This window comes from Chroicocephalus ridibundus, chromosome 4, assembly GCF_963924245.1.
Source record: "Chroicocephalus ridibundus chromosome 4, bChrRid1.1, whole genome shotgun sequence".
NCBI classification, from domain to species: Eukaryota; Metazoa; Chordata; class Aves; order Charadriiformes; family Laridae; genus Chroicocephalus; species Chroicocephalus ridibundus.
The window spans coordinates 95,098,499-95,121,931 of record NC_086287.1 but is presented as its reverse complement, the minus strand read 5'-3'; the positions used below and the strand labels follow the sequence as shown (position 1 = coordinate 95,121,931).

At 48.2% G+C, this 23,433-nt stretch overlaps 1 protein-coding gene across 3 annotated transcripts in view; it reads right to left on the bottom strand.

The window, feature by feature from the left end:
- ZFHX3 (zinc finger homeobox 3) overlaps positions 1 to 23,433 on the bottom strand; it is a 191,891-nt gene that overhangs the window by 87,087 nt on the left and 81,371 nt on the right. For all 3 annotated transcript variants that reach the window (XM_063334933.1, XM_063334934.1, XM_063334935.1), the window contains one exon: positions 21,689 to 22,185. In XM_063334933.1, coding sequence (XP_063191003.1) covers positions 21,689 to 22,185 — 497 coding nt within the window. The remainder of the gene's footprint in view (positions 1 to 21,688; positions 22,186 to 23,433) is intronic.

The following is a 23,433-nucleotide window of genomic DNA, read 5'->3' as shown; positions in this document are numbered from 1 at the left end:
TACCACTGAAAGTATAAGAGCATCAGTAGGATTCCTCCCATACGCTCGAGGAAGAACAAAGTTCACGGTAAAGCCCGCGCTTGCCCAGCTGTGCCGGCCATCCCCGTCCACCCCAGGAGAGGCACCGGCGGCCAGAGGAAGCACGACGGCATGCCAACTGGAAACCTCCCAGAGGGAGGGAGGCGACGTGAAGGCAGTTAAGGTAGCAGTCAGAGATGCCACTGTCCATCTGTACTATTTAATTCTGGTAGCAGACGGGTATCCCTTTGTACAGCTGGACACTAGCTACACGCTGGCTGAGCACAGACAGCCGAGCAGCCAAGACAAGGAGAAAAGAGAAAGGTCTCACTGCGCCTGGCCTCCTTCCTACAGCCGTGAAACTTCCTTTTCTCCCACCGCTGACTTACAAGATCTGCAGTCACAACAGATCTACTTCTGGGCAACTGCAACTTTCGAGAATTTTCCAGATCCCCGAAATCTTTGTACCTCTCCCCAGGGAGGCACAGGCGTAAGCACTGCTATATGTGGAGATGAATAAAGGAGTGTGTGTATCGATCTTGCTAATTATAGTGGTAAAAACAAAGCACAATTGAGAGTACATTTCCTATCAGCCGTTCTGAAAAGTGCTGCCCTCAACCTTGCACGTTCCTGCTCCGGCCCATGGCTCCTGTCGCAGGGCCCACGACAGCCCCATGAGTCTGCAAGGGCATCCACCGCTACTCACTTGAGCACCTCTGGCAAGCATGAACCCAATAAACTTCACATAAACTGTACTCTCCTGTTACAAATGAGGGAGGCAAAGGATGTTAACCATGAGCCAAGCTTCACACAGCAGTTTCTGCAGAGCAGCACAGTGGTTTGGTGATGGCGGGGTTCCTCTGGAGCCTTCAGAGTTAACCAAAACCTGAGTTGGTGACATTTTGCTCCTCAGGAAAATGTACAGATTTGTCACTTCGTATTTTCCATGGATGCTGTCATCCCTGGAGAAACATGACAGAAAAGCTGTGCTTTGTTTTTAAAAGCAGTGCCTGCAAAGTGGTGTACGGACAGCAACAGGATGAAGTTATAAAAAGAGCAAGAAAATTGTTGCCACAACTCAGCAATGCCACCGAGGTCAGGACACCCAGTCCATTCCTTTCTCAGTGCCAGGGACAGCCAAGGGCTGAGGAATTCAGGGAGCCTTATCTTTCCCAGGGTTAGGAAAAGAAACGGGAAAAGAACAGCTGAACGTGAAGACAAGACAGTAACCAAAACCAGGCTCCACAGTCCCACTACCCAGTCGTTTTTCTTTTTTACTTATTTTGTACGTATACTTGAAAATAATAAGTTCAGTGTGAGTTGTTAAGCTGTGAACACTCAGGTGAACTGCAGCAGCCTGTGAATATGGAAAAAGCACCAGATAAAAGGCAAATTATATAACAAAAAGGGCTGGAGGGAACCTGAAAAGACAGCAGGATAAAAATCTGTTGTCCATATTGTAATTATATGGCTGTTGAGTGATTGAAAAAGGCTTTCCGTAACACAGAACAAGACTAGGACTATCTGTACAGGTGATGTATTATTTCCTCCAGCAGCAATAGGAATGATCCATATGTCACACTGCAAGGGATCTCCGAGGAGGTTCTGCGTGTTCGAAGGCACAGCACGTAACACACGCTTGGTCTTGTGTTGTTAGTACCGCCTCAGAACAACTACCCGAAACCCTCTCTGTATGTGCAAAGAGAATTTAAGAATTTAAATTGTTATTTTTTCCCCCACATTAAGTCCTTTGGAAAAGAAACCACCGTTCCCTGAGGGAGAAGCTTGGGAACGGCTTCACACTCACTGTGCTCCTCACCACGTCCCGAAGCCGAGAGGCACCCGCGCGTGCTGAGGAGTGGCACGAGGAAACCCCTGCAGAGAGGGAAGCAGCCCGATGAGAAGTGGCTCCCTTCACATCGAGGGCAGACGGCTCTTGGCATGCAGAAGGACGGACGAGAGGCTGGATGCCCCTCCAACGAGCCCTCACCAGGCTTTTCAGCCTGGCTTGGCTCCAGCGACTGGAGCTAGAACCCGAGCAGCGAGTTAGAGGAACGCCATGGAAGCCAGTTCCTTCCAGAGGGACAGGAGGGTGCCCCCGCCGCTAGCCCACGGGCAGCGTTCCTGCGGACACGCGCGCAGCAAGGGACCATTGTAATAATGCTCCATAAAACCATGTGGGAAATTGAACCAGCCGCAGAAAACCACACTGAGTTCACGTTATTTAATAAAATACTACAGACACAGATTAACTTCCCTCGCCCAGTATTTATTGTTTCATCTATCTCTAGAGAAGTTACAAGCGCTATGATAGACTGAAGATTTCCTTGTTTTCATATAGCTTCTTTATAACTTCCTACAGCAATGTACCACATTGAATCCCAACAGATAACCATACAATAACAACAACAATACACAAGACAATTTTTTAATCCTCTCCATAAATCGAAGAATATCAATACCAAAGAGATGGATGACACAACCTCCCTTCACAGAAGCCAACAAGGAGGCATTTAGGAACAACAGACCAAGCTCATCCTCCATCCAGTCCTCACAGAAATATTTGTGAGAAATACTTTCTACTTTTTCCAATCCGCTAGAGGACTCCATGCAACCTCGGCCAATGGAAGCTGGAACTCTGTCCTCCTGCCTCGCCACAGCACCCCTGTGACGCAGAAGCGCATACCCCTAGACACGAAGCCACCAGCCCTTCCAAACCTCCACTGCTGTGGCACGTGGCGGGTCATCAGGATCATCACCAGCCCCCGCTCTGATCCCTTCTCCAGCACCCCGCACAGCATTGACTTTCTCTTCATCCCGCGCCCCTGACTGAGCTGGGCTTACAGGGTCAGCCCAGGACACAGGCGAGTCCTGGACAAAGACAAGGCACCGTCTGCACTCTGGGGCAAGTTACGAGCTGCTGCAACAAAAGGAAGGCTGGACAGTGGCAGCGGTGGTGGCACAGCTGTGACAGTGTGAAGATGCGGGTAACGCAAGGATTTTCAGGAGCGGGTGATACAGGACAGGGAACCAAAGGAAGGTGCGGTGAATTAGTATGACAGAGAATGGAAGCAGAAAGAGGAAATATTTAATATTCCTTGAGTCTCGAAGGCAAAATGAGAGCGGGTAGAGTGACCCTAAGCCAGCGAAGCCCTCCCAGTAGAGCAGCCCTTCTCCAGAGGTGTAAACCCCAGGGCTGGGCACCAAGCTGGGCAGCCGAGATTACAGCCTTTGATGCAGTTCTTGGCCGCAGCGTACCCAAAGCACAAGGACAGGAGCACCATCTGATTTCAGACAAGCGCTGTGAAGGTAAGTTCATTAAGTGTCCGCGAAACACACAAACAACACAGAGCACCACGGAAATGCCCATGAGAAAATAAATAATTCTTCATTCAGTGAAAGCTTTGGATTGTATTAGACAAAGCCTGGGGCAATGTAATGAAAGAGGAAGATAAAAAGAAACGGAATAATTACTCATTCACAGAATGAGGCAAGAATCCTACTGGAAAAATATGTATGGAAATACTTATAATTAAAAACTATAATAATGCCTGCACACAAAGGGCTGAATTAAGGCAACCTGAAGTCTGGTATTTCCTATGTTTAAGATGGTTGCAAGGGCTTCTATGAGCTGAACGGACACTAACGTGTCTTAAGAATCGTGTATATAAGTTCAGGCAATTGTTCCATGCCCCACACCGCTGAGCAACTACTGTGTGAGGAAAGCCACCAAGTTCTTGGTGAGGAGAAGCCTTCCAAATACAGCCTCTCCTGAACCAGAGAGAAAGATCTTCTTGGTCCTCGAACAGGCAGTGGTTCCTAGCACGTGTTTGCAGGCCTGGTTTCCACCAGAAAGGACACGTCAATGACCCGTAACAATTTACAGCAGCAGAACTGTTTGGCTTTTGTGTATTACATACACGACCTCCAAGCAGTTTGCAGTCTATGAATGGATTAGGTTTGCTGCTCTAAATTCATCTGCAACAGGCTCTTAGCTTGCAAGGCTGCCAGGAATATGGGCAATGCTTCTCCACAATCCCAACAGACGCTGGTGTGGTAAGTGCAACCCCCCCCGTGGCACCCCGACAGGCTGGGGCTGGCACAGCCTCCCATCCTTGCCGCAGACTTTTCCAAGCCTCTCGGTGGAAAAGGTCAATATTTTGAACCAGCAGCAGATCTTCTGCTTTTTACTCTATCATCATGAGCCGACACCCACACAAGACATCGTCCTTATCAGAAGGGCAGAAACTAAACAACCTGCGCTTCACTGCCACAAAACCAGGAGCAGGCACGGCTGCACAGAGCTGGGGAGCAGCCAGGGGACGTTGGCAGATCTGGTGGCACTGTCGGTACAACCATCGTAGCACCATGCAAACAGGAAAATGAACCTGAAACAAGAGGGACAGCCCGAGATACCTGCAGCCCCTTCCCCAGCTGTCAGTCTTCATTCCTAACCAATTTCAGCCCCAGGGAAGACGTTGAGGCACACGAGGAGAGCAGGAACCGGGGACAGGGGCCCAGCGTCAGAGCGTCCCGCTCGCTCTCCTGTGCTCTTCCTCGCACCCGCTCTGGCTGCAGACCCCGCATGCTGGCTGCGGCTTGGTCCCAAGGATTAAAACGGCTTTGTGCAGCCCTGAAAATAAACTGAACTTGCAGGTAAAAAACTTTAACTACCCAATGTGCCCCAGTCTTGATGATGAATATAAACCAACCCAAAGTTTCCTTCAAATCAGCAGAAATCCCCCACGTGATAGTCTTTTCCTTCCCCCATTCTTTTTCCTTATCAGTTTCATGATAACATGAAAAGACACCAAGAAAACTCCCAGCAAAAGCTTTGCCAGCATAAAGATAAGGTGCAAGGGCTTATTTGACATGAAAATGTTATGGGAATACTTTGTGTTTAACCCCAAGATGTGCATCCTGAATTAAAGAATTGCTGAGACAACTAAGAAACAGGCAAGGCTTCAAGAGCACTGCCGCCCAGGGGTGTGGTGGACCCTAATATGCTGGAAACTCGGGTCTCTCCACACTTCTATGCGTCATTCCTAGTTTTATGCCCTTGGTATAGGATAGAGCCAAGTAAGCCTTACAGTGATATTTCAGTTCAATCTTTTTATCTCATCCATGAGAAATTAAACAACTAATATGATCACGGTTGGCAAGCACCTGCACGTGAAACTTCCCGTAGTAAAGGTTTCTTTTATCTTTATGAAAAGCCAAAGCAAAATCCAGTGCTCACAACCTGAAGCTAAATAAATGCAGACATGAAATAGTGCATGGATTTTGAACAAGGTCAGTAGTTAACTCTTCAAACAAAAGGATACAGCAAGTTATCCCTTACCTAGGACTTTCTAATATGAGGTTTTATAACTGAAAGCAGAAGTTTGAGACATAATTCAAAACAGAAGGTAAAATACCACACCTTCTCTTCAGGTCAGACTGTAATGGCCCCTCCTGGTTTCTAAAAGCAAAGAACGCCTCCCCACACATCGTTTCGCTGTCTAGCCCCTGGCTCACTCAGTGAGGAGGGGTTTTGGTGCCCAGACCTGTTTCGATTCCTACTGAAGGTGAAGCTCAAGCTTCCCCAGTTCACAAGGTGCTTTCTTTCGGTGCAACTGTAACACCGATGGCAATGTTTGTGCAAAATCTCCTGTACGTATCTAAAATCTAATTCAACTGCAGTATACTTCTGTAGAGAAATACGAGAGACCAGAATTGCTCTCAACTTTACTTGGAGCCATTCCCTCCAGGACAGACTACAGAAGTGGAAAATACAGAGCTTGTAAAAGTACACTGAAGCAAACAGAACACAACCCGAGATGATAAGTGTCTCTGCTCTTCAGTGCTCCCTTTGTTCAAGTGTATCTGCATCCACTTGTATTTGCCGTTTACAGGCACAGAAACTCCTGGGAAAAGCCAGGCACAGTATTTATTGGGTTTAGCAATTCTGGATCTGCAGTCCACAATGTGAAGTCTGTGGAGACATACACAGGGTAAATGATAAATACTATGAAGGCAGCACTAATCAGCATTAAGAGTACTTACTGACTGCTGCAATTCAGAAATAAAATGGAAGCAACAAAATCTTTTTTGGGACCAGTGTCCAATCACGGCAAAGAAGTGTGAAGAGATGACAGATTTCTAAATCCTGTTTATTAAATTGCATGTATAACTCCATTTACTCCAGTATCCCTAAGATTCTCACTTCTGTGCCTGTGTGGGATTAACTTCTTTGCGAAGATACTTGCTTGGGGTTACTGTATGCTATCAAGAGGCCAGTATGTGGGTTTCACGTCTCGCTAATCCACTTGCCCAGCCCAGACCTATTTTAATAGGTTTACCTGGGCAGTGCAGTGCAAACAACAGAAAAAACAGGTAAGTCAAAACCAGGGAGGTGTGAAAACAGTAAAACCGGGGTTCGTGTTTTGTGGGACTACAGGAAACGCACAGGCAGACAGAAGCTGTCTGTAACACAGACCCCATGACGCGAAAACACCATTTACAGAAAGAATCCAAAGTCTTTAAAGCTCCCCCACGAGCATGCTCAAGAACCAGCTCTGGGACAGCTGGTCTTCTCCAAGGGTCTTCTAGCAGAACACACACATCAGCATCTGCTCCATTTCTACCAACGTGGCTGGTGGTCAAGAGCCAAAACTATTCAAGAGTACTGTCCTTCTTCATGCCGCCTCCTACAGGCATCGATCCTGGGTTCATCAGCAGGTCCCACGAGCAGGTGCACTCTGCAACCACCCACAGAAGTACAGTCATGGTCCCAACATGACATACCTGTATGCAACACCCCCGGCATTACAAAACAGCCCCACGAACGCTGTGGGCGTTACAATTTAAATCGGCAGTTCTTGAACTGCGACACCCTCAGGCATCTTGCTAGAAAGGATGCAAGTCACACCTGAAGGACGAAGGCGTTAGTCACCCCAGGAGAGCTCCCCGCTATTCTTCGCTCCTCTGCTTACCCTGCCTATGGATCCTCCTTCCTCTGCCACACACGTGAAGACTACAACAACTCTTTGCGCCAGTTTCAAAAAAGAAAGGATGGTTGATCCAAAAAGTCAGGACCTGCTGAATTCAGAGTTTCTCTGCAGCACAGGCTGGGGGACGGGAGGACAGCTGGACGGGGACAGGGCTGCAAGGAGACCCAGCAGGAACCCAGACGAGGACAGGACCTCCCTGCCTGCAGCGTGACCCAGGTGGCACCCAGAGGCTTTGCCACAGTTTGAGCCATCATCCACAGCCCCGTGCCACGCAGGTATTTGACGTGATCCTGTCTTAGCCTCCTCACCCACACAAGCCCTTCCTGCCTCCTGCTTCCACACCTTTCACTCTTCTGCTACTTTTCACTAATTCCACCTCCCAAAATGTTTTTGACAGAACTGTGCAGCTCCTCCCCTGCCGCCACTCTCCTTTTTGCTCCTGACTGAGGAGCTGACCCGCACCCCGACAGCAATCGCCGGTACGAGCTCAGGCTAGCGCTGTCTTTGTATGGCACCAGCACCACCCTGGTGTCCGCAGCTGGCCCGGAGGCATGAACAACGGGGAGCGGAAAACGCCCTCAGCCCTTGCAGAGTGGGGGGCTCTTGCCCCGGGAGGGGCAGGGAAGCAGCCCCATGCAGAGGGACCCCAGACGGAGGGAGGCTGGAGGATGCATCAGGACTGCACGTGCTGCTAGCGAGCGCCCTGCCGGGGGTTCTCCAGGCTGCCCAAACCCGCAGTGCACAGGGAGCCCCGCCAGACGCGGGTGCTCCAAGGCAGCCGTCGCTGCACGTGCCTGGAGCTCCGGCAGCGGAGCTGCGAGACGCTGTGCCAGGCACGCTTGCTGCCGAGAGAAACGAGCGCCGTGCTCCTTCCCCACCAAAAACCCCGAGGCCTCCTGCGTGTATGCTAACCACAACCCTTTGAGAGGCTCGTGTATTTACAAACTGAGGCATGTTGAAATCAAAGGGGATACCATATGACATAATTCACATTAAAATGTCAACAGGCTGACAATTTATAGAGCCAATCCACCGAAGGTGGGGAGAACTAAGACGCGGTAATTGTTTAATTCCCGCTTAAACCAACAGCAGCTTTACCTTCAAACGCGGCACAATGTGCAGGGCCTTTCAGGCGTGCTGTCAGCCAAGTGATGCCAGCCGCTGGCACTCGGCCAGGAATTAGATAACAGCGTTAACTATTTATAAGCACTTCTCACCAGCAGCGAGGGGGGCGCAGGGCTGGGGAAGGCGGGATGCTGCTGGAAGAACCGCAGCTCCAGCCCACCCCGCAGCAAATATTTGCCATCAGCACAAGGACAACCTGTTTTTCAGGAAGGCAGAGTCCCTCTCCTTAGGGCACTCGAGGCGCAGCCCCGCGCCTCTGCAGCCACGCGTCCCATTGCCACAGCTCACCAAGGCCCAGCACACCTTCTCCTCGGGAGGGGACAACACCGGGCTGTGAGCCCTGTGGACACCGGCTAATGAACCTGCTTGCACAGAGCGTGGCACCGAGTGGCCATGACCGTGGCTGGCACCTGCAAACACCACGCCAGCGAAACAATGGAGGTATGAAATGCCCCAGCCATAAATTACTTCAGGGCACACACGAACTTTTTACCCCGGGTAGATCGCAGCAGCTTTGCCCATGTCAAATATATGGCCTTGTTTTGTGAGACACGACACCTGGGCCTCCTCAGCTCACTGACATCCCTTGCCCACAGACAGTCTGCTGGAGACATGTCTTGTAGCCTGCAGTAACGCATAAGGAAGGCCTGAGAGAGAAATATACACCACTGGGAAAAATTTTACCTGGATAAACCACAGCCAATAAATTTTCTATAAATGCCAGCTAATGCTGTCCCTTTGAGAGCAATGGGAAGGGACTGCGAGGACTCCAGAGTCCTCTGCACAGACTTGCTGTCTGTACATAAACAGTAACACCTCATTCTCTCTTCTACCTCATTAACTGAAACGCATTAAAACAAGTGTGCATTGGGAGCAGAAAATGAGACTGTTAAACCAAGCTGATATAATCCTCATCAGCTGTGGGAAATGAGAACACATCCATTATGCTGAATCAAGTGCGCCAACTGTGATTTACCGATAATGTTAAGACCCCAAGAAAGATGCTCTTCCCCCTTGACTGTCTCTCCTGCTTCTTTCACACAAGGCAGTTCAATCCACCGTCTTCAGGACGGTCTTGTGTGTTATACCTGGAGCACTGGGGTCACTTTCCCCATTCCAGCAGCCACCCTTCAGGCACGGCGCTGTGGGCCTTGGTCCTGCACTGCAGACAGCGTCGTACAAGTCTCCTGTCCCCACAGGGTATCAGCTCAGCAAGGCGCAGGGAATCTTCTGACTCTGCTAGGATAAAAGGGGAACACAAGGCCAATCCAGCCAGCAGATCACGCACCCAGAAAACAGGACACTTCAGAATCACCATTTCAAACCAGGACACGCACTCACAGTGTGACACCGGTGTTTGACAGCGGCAGGGTTTATCTGGGGTGATGGACATGCGGATGAGGCGTTCGCACCTTAGTGTTACCAGCCTGCAGAACAGCACAAAGGGAGAAAATACCGCAGCACCTACGTATAAAACCACCACCGCTAACACCACCGCATCGTTACAGGTGTCCCCTAATCCCCCAGGCTGGTGATCAAATGCAGCAGGAGACTGAATCGGCGGAGTCTCAGCAGAATACTGACCTTCAGCAGCAAGGGACCAGCTCCACACAAGGGTAAGGGAACTGCTCCGTTCTCCTGGGGGGTGACCAGGACTCATCCCCGCCCTTACAAGCAAAGACTTGCTCGAGATGTTGACGAAATGCTCATTTTTTTCCTACCCCAGGGAGCCAGAGTAAGGGAACCCTCCCGATGGCACAGGAGCTGCTGGCTGCGGGAACCGGACAGACCACATTCACGTCAGACAGACGAGCGGCTTCAGGCCCTCCACCAGCCTTGGGATTGAACTGCTGACCTCACCGGAGCGGCTCAGGTTTCCAAATTCTCTTTTCCTCGCGCCAAGCAGCGCTTCTGGTGCAGCAGGATGGGGTCTCCTCTCCCCAGCGCCTCTGCCTCGCCTCCATACTTAGAGCAAGAATGTAAACAACCACTTCAATACTCACATCTGCTATTTCAGAGTTTTGAAACCAAACGTAACTATTAAACAGCATTTCTCTCCAAGTGCAATCTGCTGGAGCGCACTCTGGACTCGGCTCTCCGGGACTCGTTCCTCTATAGGAACCTCGGGGAGCAAACAGGACACATCAGGGTCTCAACCGGCAGCTTCCAGCAGCCTGTGCAGGCATTTTGAACAGGGTCCATGAAGTCTGTTTAACCAGCATGATGTGTGCAACAGAATCACAAAGAAACAGGCATTTAAAGTGACATCTGTTGGATTAATTAGCTGTGTAATTAGCCTCCCCTCTGTGGAGATAGGCTTTGTTACTGCTGCCTGAAACTTCCCCAGGTGATTTTCTGTGTAACCATCATTCTCCAAGCACAAGAAAGAGAGGAGTGGGTGGGACAGGACTGTAATGCCTGTCCAGAACGAGAGGCAGCAATAAAGTCTTGAGGCCATTAGGCAGCCGAAGGGAAATAAACGGCAGTGGGTCAGAGGACCCTAACCGCCACATAAACGTGGTGGGAGCCAAACAGGTCAAGCGCATCAACCCTTGCAAATTCTGCAACTGCCAGCAGCCCTGCACGAGGGATGAAAGGAAGGGATAAAATTCAAATTTTTACATTATCCCCAATCAGATCAGAGCATCCTGGCCTCTGTCTCCCGCATCAGCTCCCCACTCTGCCCACCTCGCGAGCCCATGAGCGGAGCAGGGACAAGCCAAAGCAGGCTCAAACAGCCGTGCCACAAGGCAGCGACTGCATTTCTACCCGAGCCGCCGCAGCCTGTTCTGCTGGGCAGAAAAAAATATGAACTAATGCTTAGGACAAAGAGAAAACCAGGATCCTGGGATTAACTGCACTCCACTGATGATTCAATGGCCAAATAAATGTACCTCCTTAGAAAACCACCTCCCTGCTTTAAATGCAGAACAAGAGAGGAAAGAAAGGAATCAGGGCATTCATTTCTGGTGTCAGGAAAAAAGCAATGTAACAATGGAGCTGTACGGCAACTCCAACATAAATCAAACTAGTACCTAAGCAAGTACTTGTACTGCAAGTTGATCCCAGCAGCTTTTCCATATTGTGCCACAACATGCAGACCTAACTCCTCACAGCTCGCGGCAAGGGGACAGTTCAAAACACGGTAGCGGGAAGGCTGTTTTGGAGAACAATGACATAGCACTGTGAAAAATCAGCTGACTGCAACACCTGCTTGTTATCTTTAGTCTGCACAGACATGCCAAGTCCCTGCCAGAGACACGTGAGCTGGAATCTGCTCCTCGTAACGCATCGCCATTACGCTGGCTTACCGCATCCCGCTAGAGGGATCTGCAAACTCCACAACGATGGTAAGGGACAAACTGCTATCACTAAGGTTTTAAATAAATATTCACCTACCAGAGAGTGGCAGCACTTAAGATGCTGCCGCCACCCCCCAGGCACTGGCACTCCCCCGGTGCTGCCGGCACAGCAGAGCACAGCCCCGCCGGCCCAGAGCTCCCCGAGCTGGCTCCGGCCCTTCGGGTGATGGTGCCCACATCCCCAGTGCACGCAGCCCCGCTCCGGCAGCAGGACGGGACGGGATGCTCGCGCTCTGCCCCGCAGCTCTGCGATGTGGGTAGCAGCAGTCTTTGGCAGAGAGGCAGAGTAACCCGGAGACACGTATCTTCAAAGAGCTGCAATAAGGTTTACCGGAGCTTGTCCAACCGTACCCAAAGGCACAACTTTCAGAGAACCTGTTGCACAAGTGTAACTTATTGCCTAATTTGAATTGCAGAACTGGATTGCACACATTACAGTGCAAGGCCAGAACTTTTAGGACTGGCAAGTAGGACCAAAAGAACATTATGGTATTAAGTTATGCATTCTGCATACATTATTTATTGTAATTCAATGAATTCCATAAGAGATAGCAAACATAGAACCTCCCATGCCACTTCCACAGTAATTGTGGGGACTTTAACTGTTACAAAATTTTATTCAGAAACAGCTCGGTTATCTCAGGAGAGAAGACGACAAAGCACCTTGTGGCCTGGTTGCACTTGCACAGCCTAACAGAAACCTGCAGTCCACGCCATGTCACACGGAACAGGTTGGGGAAAGCACCTTATGGCCTCCTTCCCAGCTTGCAAACCAACCCGCTGCTAGCGATGGATGTTAATGAATGGCCATCCATTATTTAATAAGCTTGCCGTCAAAGAGCCTGCAGCTGTGCTGCTGTTACCTGGCCGGGACTGCGACCCACGGGGCTGAAAGCCAGACCCCACCCCAACCAGGAAAAGGCACTAAGAGTGTTTCCCAGGTCTTTGAGTCATTCTACCCAAAGAGATACACGACGGCCCAGCTGGGAGCACAGGATCATCGGGGAGCGAACCACTCACACAGGTTTCAGCAGACACTGGCAAGCAGGGGCTTACAAGCCCCGCGCTGCAGCCCCAATTGCTGGCTTCAGTCTTGTACAGAGCTGAACCCCCATCTCCTCTACCTGCTCGCTCCAGCACTCTTACACCCAGGCTCGTTCCAGTCCTGCACACTTGCCTTCAACTACGCGCATCAGGTGCCTGCAGGAACATCGGGATCTGAGACCCCTGACAAACAGGCCCGTTACCCCTCTCGGACAAACCCCACTTCAGCTCTCGCGACCGGAGCTCCCTGCCGCGGGGCTGGGGCTGCAGGCAGGAGCGCAAGCAGACACACAGGCTTCTGCGCCAGCCTGTGCTCACAGTGGCTGATCACCCAGAAAAAAATTCAGGTCTTTCAGGTCCAGACCAGCATCTCTGACACATCGACTCTCCACACTGTCCTCTGCAGAGCAGCGACCTCCCGCATTGGTACAGGAGGGACAGCAGGTCCTTGACAGCTTACACCACCACAGCAAAGTCTGCTAGAGCTTCTGTCCATGGCCCTACGTCAGAGCAATGACCACAACCACCTCGTCCTCACCCTGAAAGTCTGTACAAGCATCACCTGAAAAAGAAGAAATTCTTGCTTTGAAATTTAAATATTCATCCACATGTTCCAAAATTACTGGGATAAAAAATGAACCATAAACACAGACAAAACTGCCATCACACATGGGAAAAGGTCGAACAAGATTCACACTGCTGCCTCATCAAAACGATGACATCTTGTGAGGAACAGCTGAGGCCCAGGACAGCTTTGCAAGACCCTTCCTACTCCTCGGGGCTCAGCCCCTCCCCACCGACCCACACACCGCAGCCTTGGGGAGGCAGAGAGAAACCAACCCCAAGCAGCGACCCGCAGTCGGGCACGAGTGACTGCTACAGAGCTGGCAAGAATCACCAGTCTGTGCAGGTTAGGATAAAAGCTTCTCAAGGTGTTTCTCGTTTGTTTGGGTTTTTTCTTGGGTTTTGTTTGTTGGTTTTTTGAGGTTTTTTTTAACCCATTCTCACAAATATTTTTAATTCTAAATCCTGTTTGACTTATAACATACAGCTTTTAGCTATATGTTCTGGCTAACTCCTAGCTCCTGCTGTGGTGATCGCTTTCTCCTGTTCCAGTTGCAGTCTCCCTCATTTGTTATTCAAGTTGCTTTTACAGGGTGGTTTCCTCACTAAGCTGTTGGTGCATATGGCTCAGTACTTACTGGAAAACTGTTGAAAGAAAAATCTAAGTGACTGAAGTCCATAAATAAAACATACAGCAAGCAGGGCCGTGCATTCTCAATAGTTCTGATTTCAACCCTTTCAAAAAGCAGCGTAGGGGAAGTGTCAAGTTTTTGATCCTATACTAACATACCTTATTATTAAATATCTAAAGGAAGGTAAAAACCTACTTTAATGCCAGGGTGATGTGGTGGAGCAATCTGTCACTCAGAGAAACACGCAGTCCCAAGAGGATTGTTTCTGAAAGGTTTAAATGGATAGTGAGTGTTTTTTGTATTAAAATACTTGGCAATCCCACCAGGACGAAAGTAGAACCAGATCGTAGGGGTTCGTTCCTCCTGTAATTGGCTGTACTGTGAAAAACAGTCGGTTCTGAGTAGAAGCAAATCACTGCTTGAATTTCCCTAAGCCTGGAAGACGCCTGAGCGCAGAGAGCCTGCCGAGAGGTGCTGCTGGGGCTGGGGTGACCGATTCCCCGTCCACGGAGCTCAGCCCACCAGGCAGCGGGTCCAGCTCCGAAACCCCTCTCGACTCAGATTCACGAGGTGTGCAGACCAGGGTGCAGTTTCACAAAGTTTCTCCAGCTATGGGTTCAGCAAGGCTCAAAGTTCATGCCAGATTTAAGCACTCTCTAGTCCTCGGAACCGCTTCAGTTTGTATGTTCTTCTTTCATTATGAGTTTATCCAAGACTAGAGGATGGCAGATTTGAATTAAAGGTTTCGGAGACCAGCTTTAAAAACAACTTTGTGGGGAGACTTAAACGAGTATTTCACTTGTGAAGCTGCTGGTGGAATTTTAACTTAAGACCTTGTAGGAAATCAGCTAGAAGTCCCTTTTAGTCTATAATTTAAACGGGCTTCTGGCACAATTTGTGTTACTCATGAGTGTAATTCAGAGCTCTGATGCTGCATCTGTAGTTCAAAAGATAAACTTACAAAAATAAACCCAAAACACACAGAAGGCAGACAGCACGTAAATCAAAGGTTAATACAGCTCTAAATCCTCTGTAACAAGCACGACAGACTCTTTGTGGGCAACTTCACCCCAAGAACCTTAAAAGGCAGAGATCAACGGAAGTTTTTGATAAAAATCAAAACCCAAACATGGTTCCTTTTGCCTATGTTAAATCATTTGGGTATTTCAAAGCTGAATCACATCAGCTACTTGCAGCTCCGGCAACGCCGAGCTGAGCTCTCTGGCACTCCCGCAGGGTCCGCATCCCGAAGGTGGGCTGGTTCCAGGCGCTGACGGCAAAGCCACCACTTGCTGGCAATGGCCGAGGTAAAGTTTTCAGCCATCCTCCATGTGACAGAAGACAAACCTCTACCAGCAGATGCAGGAGGATGGACTACGCAGTCTTTTCCAAACTTCTGGTAGGCTGACTAAAACTCACTGAGGAGAGAAACGCAAAAAACTCTCCACTTCAGTGTCTTGTATCTTGGAGCCAAAAGCCACGATCTCCTTCTATTTGCTTCTCATTGATGTAATTTATTTTCTGATGTTTTCTTTTTAAAGCTTGAAAAGCAATATATTTCTTGAAAACTCTTTACCTGACCAAACAGAAAGCTTTCCTACACTGAAGTTCTACAGGAAACATCTACTTTCAGCCAAATGGTGGGATGAGAGGAGACTCAGCTCTACCTTACAGCAGAATTATGGCATGCTTCACTCACACTAATCCAAAATGGAACGGGAAACAGATTTTAATAAATTAGCAATTTCCACTACCAGTGAAATTTGTGAAAGGAAACAGGCAGTTCTAAAACAATCCTTTTCTAGTACATAATCGAAGCTATCAGCTATTTGAGAATTTACTGTGCTGCAGCTTGTGTCTCGATGACCATCTAATGAGCTCCCGTCTGCCAGCTCCTCATCTGTCTGTCCTGCTCCTTTTTGGGTCCATCTGTGCGTTCGCTCTCTACAACATCCCGTGGCAATAAGATTCACAGGTAAATGATATGCTGTCCAAAAAAAGTGGGGTTTTTTCCATTTTAAACCTGTTGCTAATTGTGCCAGGTGCTCCCTAGTTTTGGTGCTAACAGCGAGCAACTGCTGCCTATTCACCTCCTCTGCTCCATTCTGGATTTGTGCGTCAAGCTAACTCCAAAGTCTATTTATTGCCTTCACACAAGTCATTCCAGCCAGCTATCATCCCTGCCGCTTTCTCTGGGCTTCTATTTTTTTTAATCCTTCCTAAAATGAGCTAAATTGGACACAAAATTCAATGACAAGGCAAATCAAGGATTTACACAGTTCCCATGTTTTACCCCTTGGCCTTTCTGCTTACCACTGATCATTGAGTTACCGTTACCAAAGAGATCGGGAGTGATTCCACATCCCACTTGCAGGAAGAGCAATTTTAACCCTCTTTTGCCATTTTTACTTTTTTTCCCCATGATGGGAGGAGCAGGGAGAGAAGCCCAGACGCGCACATTAGGGCTGTCTGCCCTCCATTGCTCTAACACTCTGACACCAGATTTCATCTGTCATTTCCTGTGAAAGCATTTAGCGTTGTAAAGTTCTTCTGCAACTGTCATCCAGCTTTACATCTAAGCAGTCTACATATTTTTACCTTATAGCAGATTTTTAAGCTTGCTTTTTACTTCATTTTTGGATTACTTACAAACACAGAAAAAACCCACGTATCTTTCTAATCTTTCTTCTCCCCTTTTATTTCACTTTTTATTTCTCATGCTTCACCTCACTATCAATTCACAGACCTCTTCCGCCCGTGACAATAACCACATCTTTGCTTAAAAGCTGTTCACGAAGAATCTTGGCAAAGACTCTGGGAAACCCACTGCCCGTACGAACCAGACCAGCCCTGCCTGTAGGCTGGCTGACTCCATCAAAGAACTAGCCGTGCTGGGAGAACCTTCTCTTCCAAAAGTCTGTTTTTTCCCCTTTCGAATCCATATGCCTACTAAGACTCTTCTTATTACAGTTTCTATCAATTTGCTGACTTACTGCCTTGTAGCTTCTGACGCGCATTACTGCCAGGAGTCTGCCATTTCATGTGCAGGTTCCTGCAGAACTCTTCAGTCCTGGTAACCCCAGTGACTTCTTCCCTCGCTGGTATATCCGCCTGAGATCACCTCTTAGATTTCTCCTACGTAAAGAGGCATCCTTCAATTCTTCTCTGAAACACGGGCGAGAAGAATTCACTCCTCCTTCCCATACTGTGGTCCTTCTTCCCTCTTCCTTTTTCTACCTCCCCTTGAAATACTTTCCTATTTAATCATGTTGGACTTTCTGTGGACTTTGGCAGTGTTTCCCTCCCTGTTCTGTTTTCAACTTTTTCTCATGGGTAGTATACATTTAATACAAGCACCTGATGTGGTTTTAAGTAAATCCTCTGTGACCCGAACGCATCACACCCTTTTAATTTCTCCAACAGTAGTTCACCCATTTTCATGTAGTTTTAACTTCAAAGCTAGATACTATTATGGTAAATGCTCTTTTTGTCTGTTTCTGTTATGGGAGGATATTGAATTTGAACACGTTATCATCACCATTCAGTAACTACATCTCATACAATATTCCATGCATTGTCTGGGATAAAAACCTTTTTGGGATTTTCCAACAAGTTTCTTTAAGTTGGCACTTAGAGCCAGTAGAAGCCTAGTCACTGCATCACATGCCGCCATGACGAGTTACTCCCATTTGCAGCACGGTACCTAAAAAAAGTGTCTCCTACTGCACTTTCTACATTGCAGACTGTCAAATTTCCCCTAGCTCATCACAGCCTCCATCGCGGTCTGGCAGCTGGGGATACAGCCTTGTGCGCGCTTCTTAATTGTGGGATGTAAATCACTGCTGGGGATTCTACGGTATTTTACTGGATTCAAGGAAGTTAATGCACGCTGTCACCCCAGCATACTCCACACTCTCACACTGCAGCGTCCTTGGGATTATCTTCCTTTCCACCACCTTTCTCCATTGCCTATTTGACCGGTATCTTCATTTAAGACCAACAGCCCCACCACAGCTCTTCGATTAACACGGCATAGAACATATGCTGTTGGCTTCAGTCTGTCTTGTGTATTGTACTTAACCGGAACCGTAAAGCTTGGCTCCCAAACCCCAGCGCAGCCCAGCATCCTGCTGCAGTTACTCCAGCTCAGCCTCTCCGCCCCCAGAAGAGACGCACACGCGCCTGCGGGAAAGGCAGGGCGAGACACAGGCTGCTCCGCAGTGGAACCGGGAACTCCCACCACCTTCTGCTGGGTTTGTAACTGCACCTCCTCTTTTCCTTCTCACAGGTCATCTTCGTTTCCTTCTAAGTCAGCAAAGACCCACAGAGTTTCATCACCTCTAGTATCTTGAGTTCTGATATTAAGGACTAATTTTCCTGCACACTCTGCATCTCCTAGTTAACAAAGAACCTCTGTGCAGGGCATCATGTAACCCCAACCCTCTCCTTCAGACTCTCTATTCCCTAAAAAAGTTAACTCAGCACTTGGAAAGACTGAAAAGGAAGACACTGAATGAACTCATTGAATGCACTCATTTGGCAGTCTGGCCAGCAGTGTGTTTCTTCAGTAGTTCTTTGTTTAAACTTCTTCTGAGTTGCAGGTTTTGAACCAGAGATTTTCAGGAAGTTGTAGGAAACATCCAAACTTGGCTCTTGCTCGAGCAGATTAATTCCTTCTGGAAATTCCACCTGTGCAATAGACGCCGGGAACTCGTGCCCGACCTCTTCCAGATGTGGGGAACGCTGCTTTGCTCCAAGTCTGGTCTAGCTCTCTGTGGTCATGAGGAGACAAGACTTAGCTTCTGTTACAGTAAGGCTGCACTTGTAAAGAGTTTGCCGTGTCTCTGCCTACAGCCACCCGCGTAACTCAACCCCAGCCTCACTGTAGTCATCTGGTGTCCTAGCGAAGAGATGAAGGGTCTTCAAACCTGTCATCTCCCTCAAGCCAGTACATCCACCTCAAAAACTTAAGCACACACATTTACAACAGTTCTTTTGCTTTCCAGGTAGTTTCTCAGAACATAAAACCCACCAACCGCACACCAAGGAGATAAGCAGTCACGGTGAGAGGCACAAGTACCGCATTTCCCCAGGAAGTGCAAGATAAATGACAGGATTTCTAGTTTAGTTGCCGGATTTTAGGGGGACAGTAGGGATTCCAGGAGAATGTAAGAATAAAGGAAAGATTATCAGACCCTTCCAGTTTCTTGTTATAAGCAAGGGCACCACTGTGGCATCCCTGCCCCCTCCTCACTGACACGGGAAGAGGTCTGATGCAAGCTATTGCAATGTGCAGGACGAAGATGGCAGCAGAAGACCAGACCTTCTCCTCCAGCACTGGAGTATTGCAGGAGAAGACAAAAAGGTTCACCAGACTACAAGGCTAACAGTGTCTCCAGATCACATTTTTTGGCAGCAAGTAGCACTAACAGAAGTGGCTCTTGGGCAATGCAAGCAGCCAATAACATGTGATTTAAGAGGAAAATGGCAAAAAAGCAGAATAAGGAGGATTGTGTGTGATAAGCCTAGTATGCGCTCTCACCCAGCAGCATCTGGAGAGGATTTTCTCCAGCAGGCAGGGAAGAACTCGATTACATCCAGTTAACTGTGCTCTAAACTGATTATGCATGTGCCAGGCTAATGGATTACATTAGCAAGAGGAAAAATAACATCCAATCAATCTCAATTTACTGCAGACCACACCAAGGCCTGAGAGAAGAGAAACCATTCTGTGAACTACCCCCACTCCCGCTGCATCTTTTCAGCTATCAAGAGAGACATGGCATTACAACCCCTCTGAAGACTGAAAGAATTGCACTCGAGCTTGCTTGATCCATAGGCAGGTTCTTCCATGAAGTCAAACACTGATTCCAGCTACATGGGAGCAAGACTCCATGAATCCAGCCACCGGCTGTCCCCTGCTACAGGCTTTATATAGAAAACTAATATATGGACCATACAACAGACTTCGTTACTCTCAAGCGTGTTATTCTCCACCTGGCGTTTCACTGCTTTCACGTCAGGAAGAACGTAGGGCTGTAACAGCTCGCCTGTCTGAGGAAAGCATTTCAGGAATCCTGTTACAAGCATCTACGGCTCTTCCCCACGTGACTTTGGTGGGGCTTTTTCTTTTTTTTTTTTTCCTCTTTCTCCCCCTCAGAGTGAGAGAATTCTAGTGCCCTGATTGCTTCTTCCCCAGTAGAAACCACTGTAGATTAAAGGTCTAGATAAAGAATTTTTAAACCTTTGCAACATATATTGAAGAGAACAAGAAGATGTGTTAAAATTCATAATAGAGCTTTCAAACAACTCTTTTTTACCCCAAACTGAATTCCATAGACAGAGGAGATTCAATTCCTCAGATGGATTTTAAAGCCTCTCTGGGACTCTCCTGCCCCGAGTTTCCAAGCTGATTTTACTCTCTTAGGTCTGCCGCCCACCTGAGAGCAGAGGCACGTATATGTATTTTTCGAGCCAGACCCTGCCGTGTTCTGCTGGATCCCAGCTGATGCCGGTAACAGCACAACTGTCACAGCAGTCTTGGCCTCAATAGCGAGCTCAGCAGAAACATACTCCTCCTCCGAGCCGTTCCCCATCAACTCAGGCAGGTCTAACCACCATAGTTCAGGGCAAACCCTCTATGATGTTCCTGCTTGTCTCTTTCCTCTCTGAATTCCACGGAACTGCGCATTCCTAGGGAAAAGCCAGAAGTCTTGAAATCTAATGTCTGCACTGTGACGTGGGTGGGCTACTGTACAGTTCAATATCACGTTTTAAATTCCCATTACATAAATGAAAATATTCAAAGAAATAATTAAGAAGCACAAAATACAGTCTGTGTATATAGACACTTATATACAAAAAAAATCTCACCACATTTGATGGAAAGCAGGAAGAGAAGGATGAGGACAGAAAGAATAAAAAAAAAACAAAACAGAGAGACATGAGAAGACAGCGAGTGGGACAGCACGTGTGAATGGAAGGTATGTGGCTGCTTAGATTTATGGCAATTCGTACCTGATTGTTCATACTAAAGCCATTATGGGATGATTAGAGAAAAAGGTGAAGCTTTAAGTCCAGTGAAAATCAATAGAAACGTCTGGAGCAATTCTGCTGCAGGAGTGAAAGGACTATTCACTGTATCCGGCGCTCCTCTTGGGTTACAGCCCACAGGGTTCAGGCCAGCGAGGGGAGGGGGTTGTGAACGAGAGGAACAGGTCAGGAAAGAGAAGATGGTTATAAAGACGACACAAAATGAAGGGGGGAAAAAGAGCAAAGAAAACAAGATGGCAGTCACAGGCCAAATACTGCGGTGGATGAATCCTGCAACGCCTCCAAATACAGTCTGTCCATATGCCCGGCCAAGTACACGCACCAATATACGGGCTTCTCTTCTGGCCTTCTCCCTTTTCCAGCCTCAAGCAACACTTTGCTTACAGATGCCAGCATTAACGTACTCAGAGCATAAAAGCACAGCGACAGCAGCCCTCTTCCTCCATCCCTCCCCGCTCCACCACCCAGCCTTCTCAATGCCGGCACGGACACGTTTCTCTGACAACAGCAAAAGCCTTCAAGCGCTCATGAAGAATTGGGTATGGGTTAACAAACCGCCTTACGGAAAAGAATCAACAAAAGTGTGGCAGATACCACCTCGCACGATGTGACTGTTGAATTTTTGTGCAAAAGTATCATTTATATGCAGTGCTATAAGACATACAAGCCCCCACCAAAGCACCTTGACAGGAACACCCATTGGCCTAAGGCTTTAACAACCACAGCTGCTATCAGAATGCCTCCTGAAGAGCTGTACCACGCAAGTGAGACTGTGTCCCGCTGGAGAGATCTGAGCAGCTCGTCTCCAAAGGATCACGATCCACTGCGGTTCAAGTTAGATTTTCCTTTGTTCCAGCACTTGGGCAACGAAGGAAGATGAAGCAAAGCCAACCCTTACCTTATAGAGCTTCAGGCTGGCCTCATGCCTCGAGTTCACTGTGTGAAGACGCAGCTTCTCTAGGCTGTTGGTGTAGTAGTCGCAAGCATTGCATTTCAGATGTACTGGATTCCCAATGGCCACACACTTCAGCCTCCACTCATTGGCCTTGCCACCCTCCTTGATATGTGCTACCAGCTGGTATTTCTGCACATGCTTGTCTGTCTTACAGTGGAGTTGGAAGTTTGCCTTGAGCTGTGTGTTGTAGCGGCACAACTTGCACTGGTATGAGTCCCCCATCACTGCCTTCCACTCGTCTTCAGGGAGGCTACGCTCCACGTTCATGTGGAGGCCCAGCATGTCCAAATTATCTGTAGTGAACTTGTTGCACACAGCGCACTGGAAGAGCTTCAGCGATGGGTCATTTGTTTGCGTGAAACTCTCACCCAAGTTCATTAGCTCCTCAGACACCAGCTGTCCACCACCTAACCGCATGTCCAGGGGGATCTCTCCACCCACTGCACGAAGGAAAAAGGGGAGAAAGAGGTCAGAAAAGCTGAATTCTTTACTTGCCAGAAGAGAAGCACAGAGCAGGACGTACGCTGCTCTCGGTGCAACTCTTGCATGCACCGAACGCACAGAGAAAGCCAAGCACAACTGTCCCGTCACTTATTCCTCCATGCTGCTCATCAGTACCATACCTGGAAAAAAAAAAAGCCATCACAGCTGGCGTGTGAGGCTGGAAAAGGACTGCAGTGGCCCTCGCTACCCACCCTCTGAAGAAGTATCCAACCCTCCGCCCACGAAAGGTGGCAAGAAAAACCCTATAAAGTTTCAGAGATTGAAGAATTCCTTAGTACCGTGCTGAAAGTCTCCGTGGACATTTCAAGAACAGTGTAACACTTTATCCTGTTTTTTCTTGCCTGCCTGGAGAAGCAAGAAACGTTACCTCATGCAGTACCTGAGCACAGTCCCTGCTGAACAAAAAAAGGTCAACACTCACAAGTCCAAGTGATGGCAGAATTACAGTCAGGTCACTGCACTGCCATCGGAAGTGGGCAACGGTGCAGAATGCGGCAAGTACAAAAAACAATCTGAAAAGTGCCACTCCTGCACTATTAGATCTCATCTCTTGTCCAAGAGTTCAAAATGGTGGACAGTCTTCGAAAAACAGTGTTGACAGACACCCTGTATGCCCGAGAAAAAGACAGCCACTATTAATAACGAGAGTGCAAGAGCATGTCAAGGAAAGCCAGCAGGACGCTTAACTGTCTCTAAGTGTCAGATCTACTCCTCAAACCAAGAGCTGAACTCTATTCGCTTACAGTAAATGAATGCAGCAAGCTCTTATTAACATCAGGGCACTCTGAGGATATGGACAGACTTTCTGACATTAACTTTTTATGCCAAAGCACAGAGACCAACCACCAGCCTCTTCTTAGAACCTTTGCTCCACCTTGCTCTCCTTTTCCATTTTTAAGACATTTAGGCTCCTCCTGCGGTTTTTTTGGTTTTTTACCTTGATCTTACGTCATAGCTCAGCCTAACAATCTTATTAAAGGAACCTTCAGGTCAACAGTTACTCAGACAATCAAAAAGAGAGATTTTAACGTTTAGTTTCCTATGTTTCAACCTGTTTGCTGAGAAACAGCCAACACTGGGAAGACACTCAAAGTCAGGCAGAACCATACTAACCTTTCTGAAAGCACATAACCACAGCTGGTGCAGATGGCAGCTCTGGGCAGCGTACACGCTACCGTCTTTCC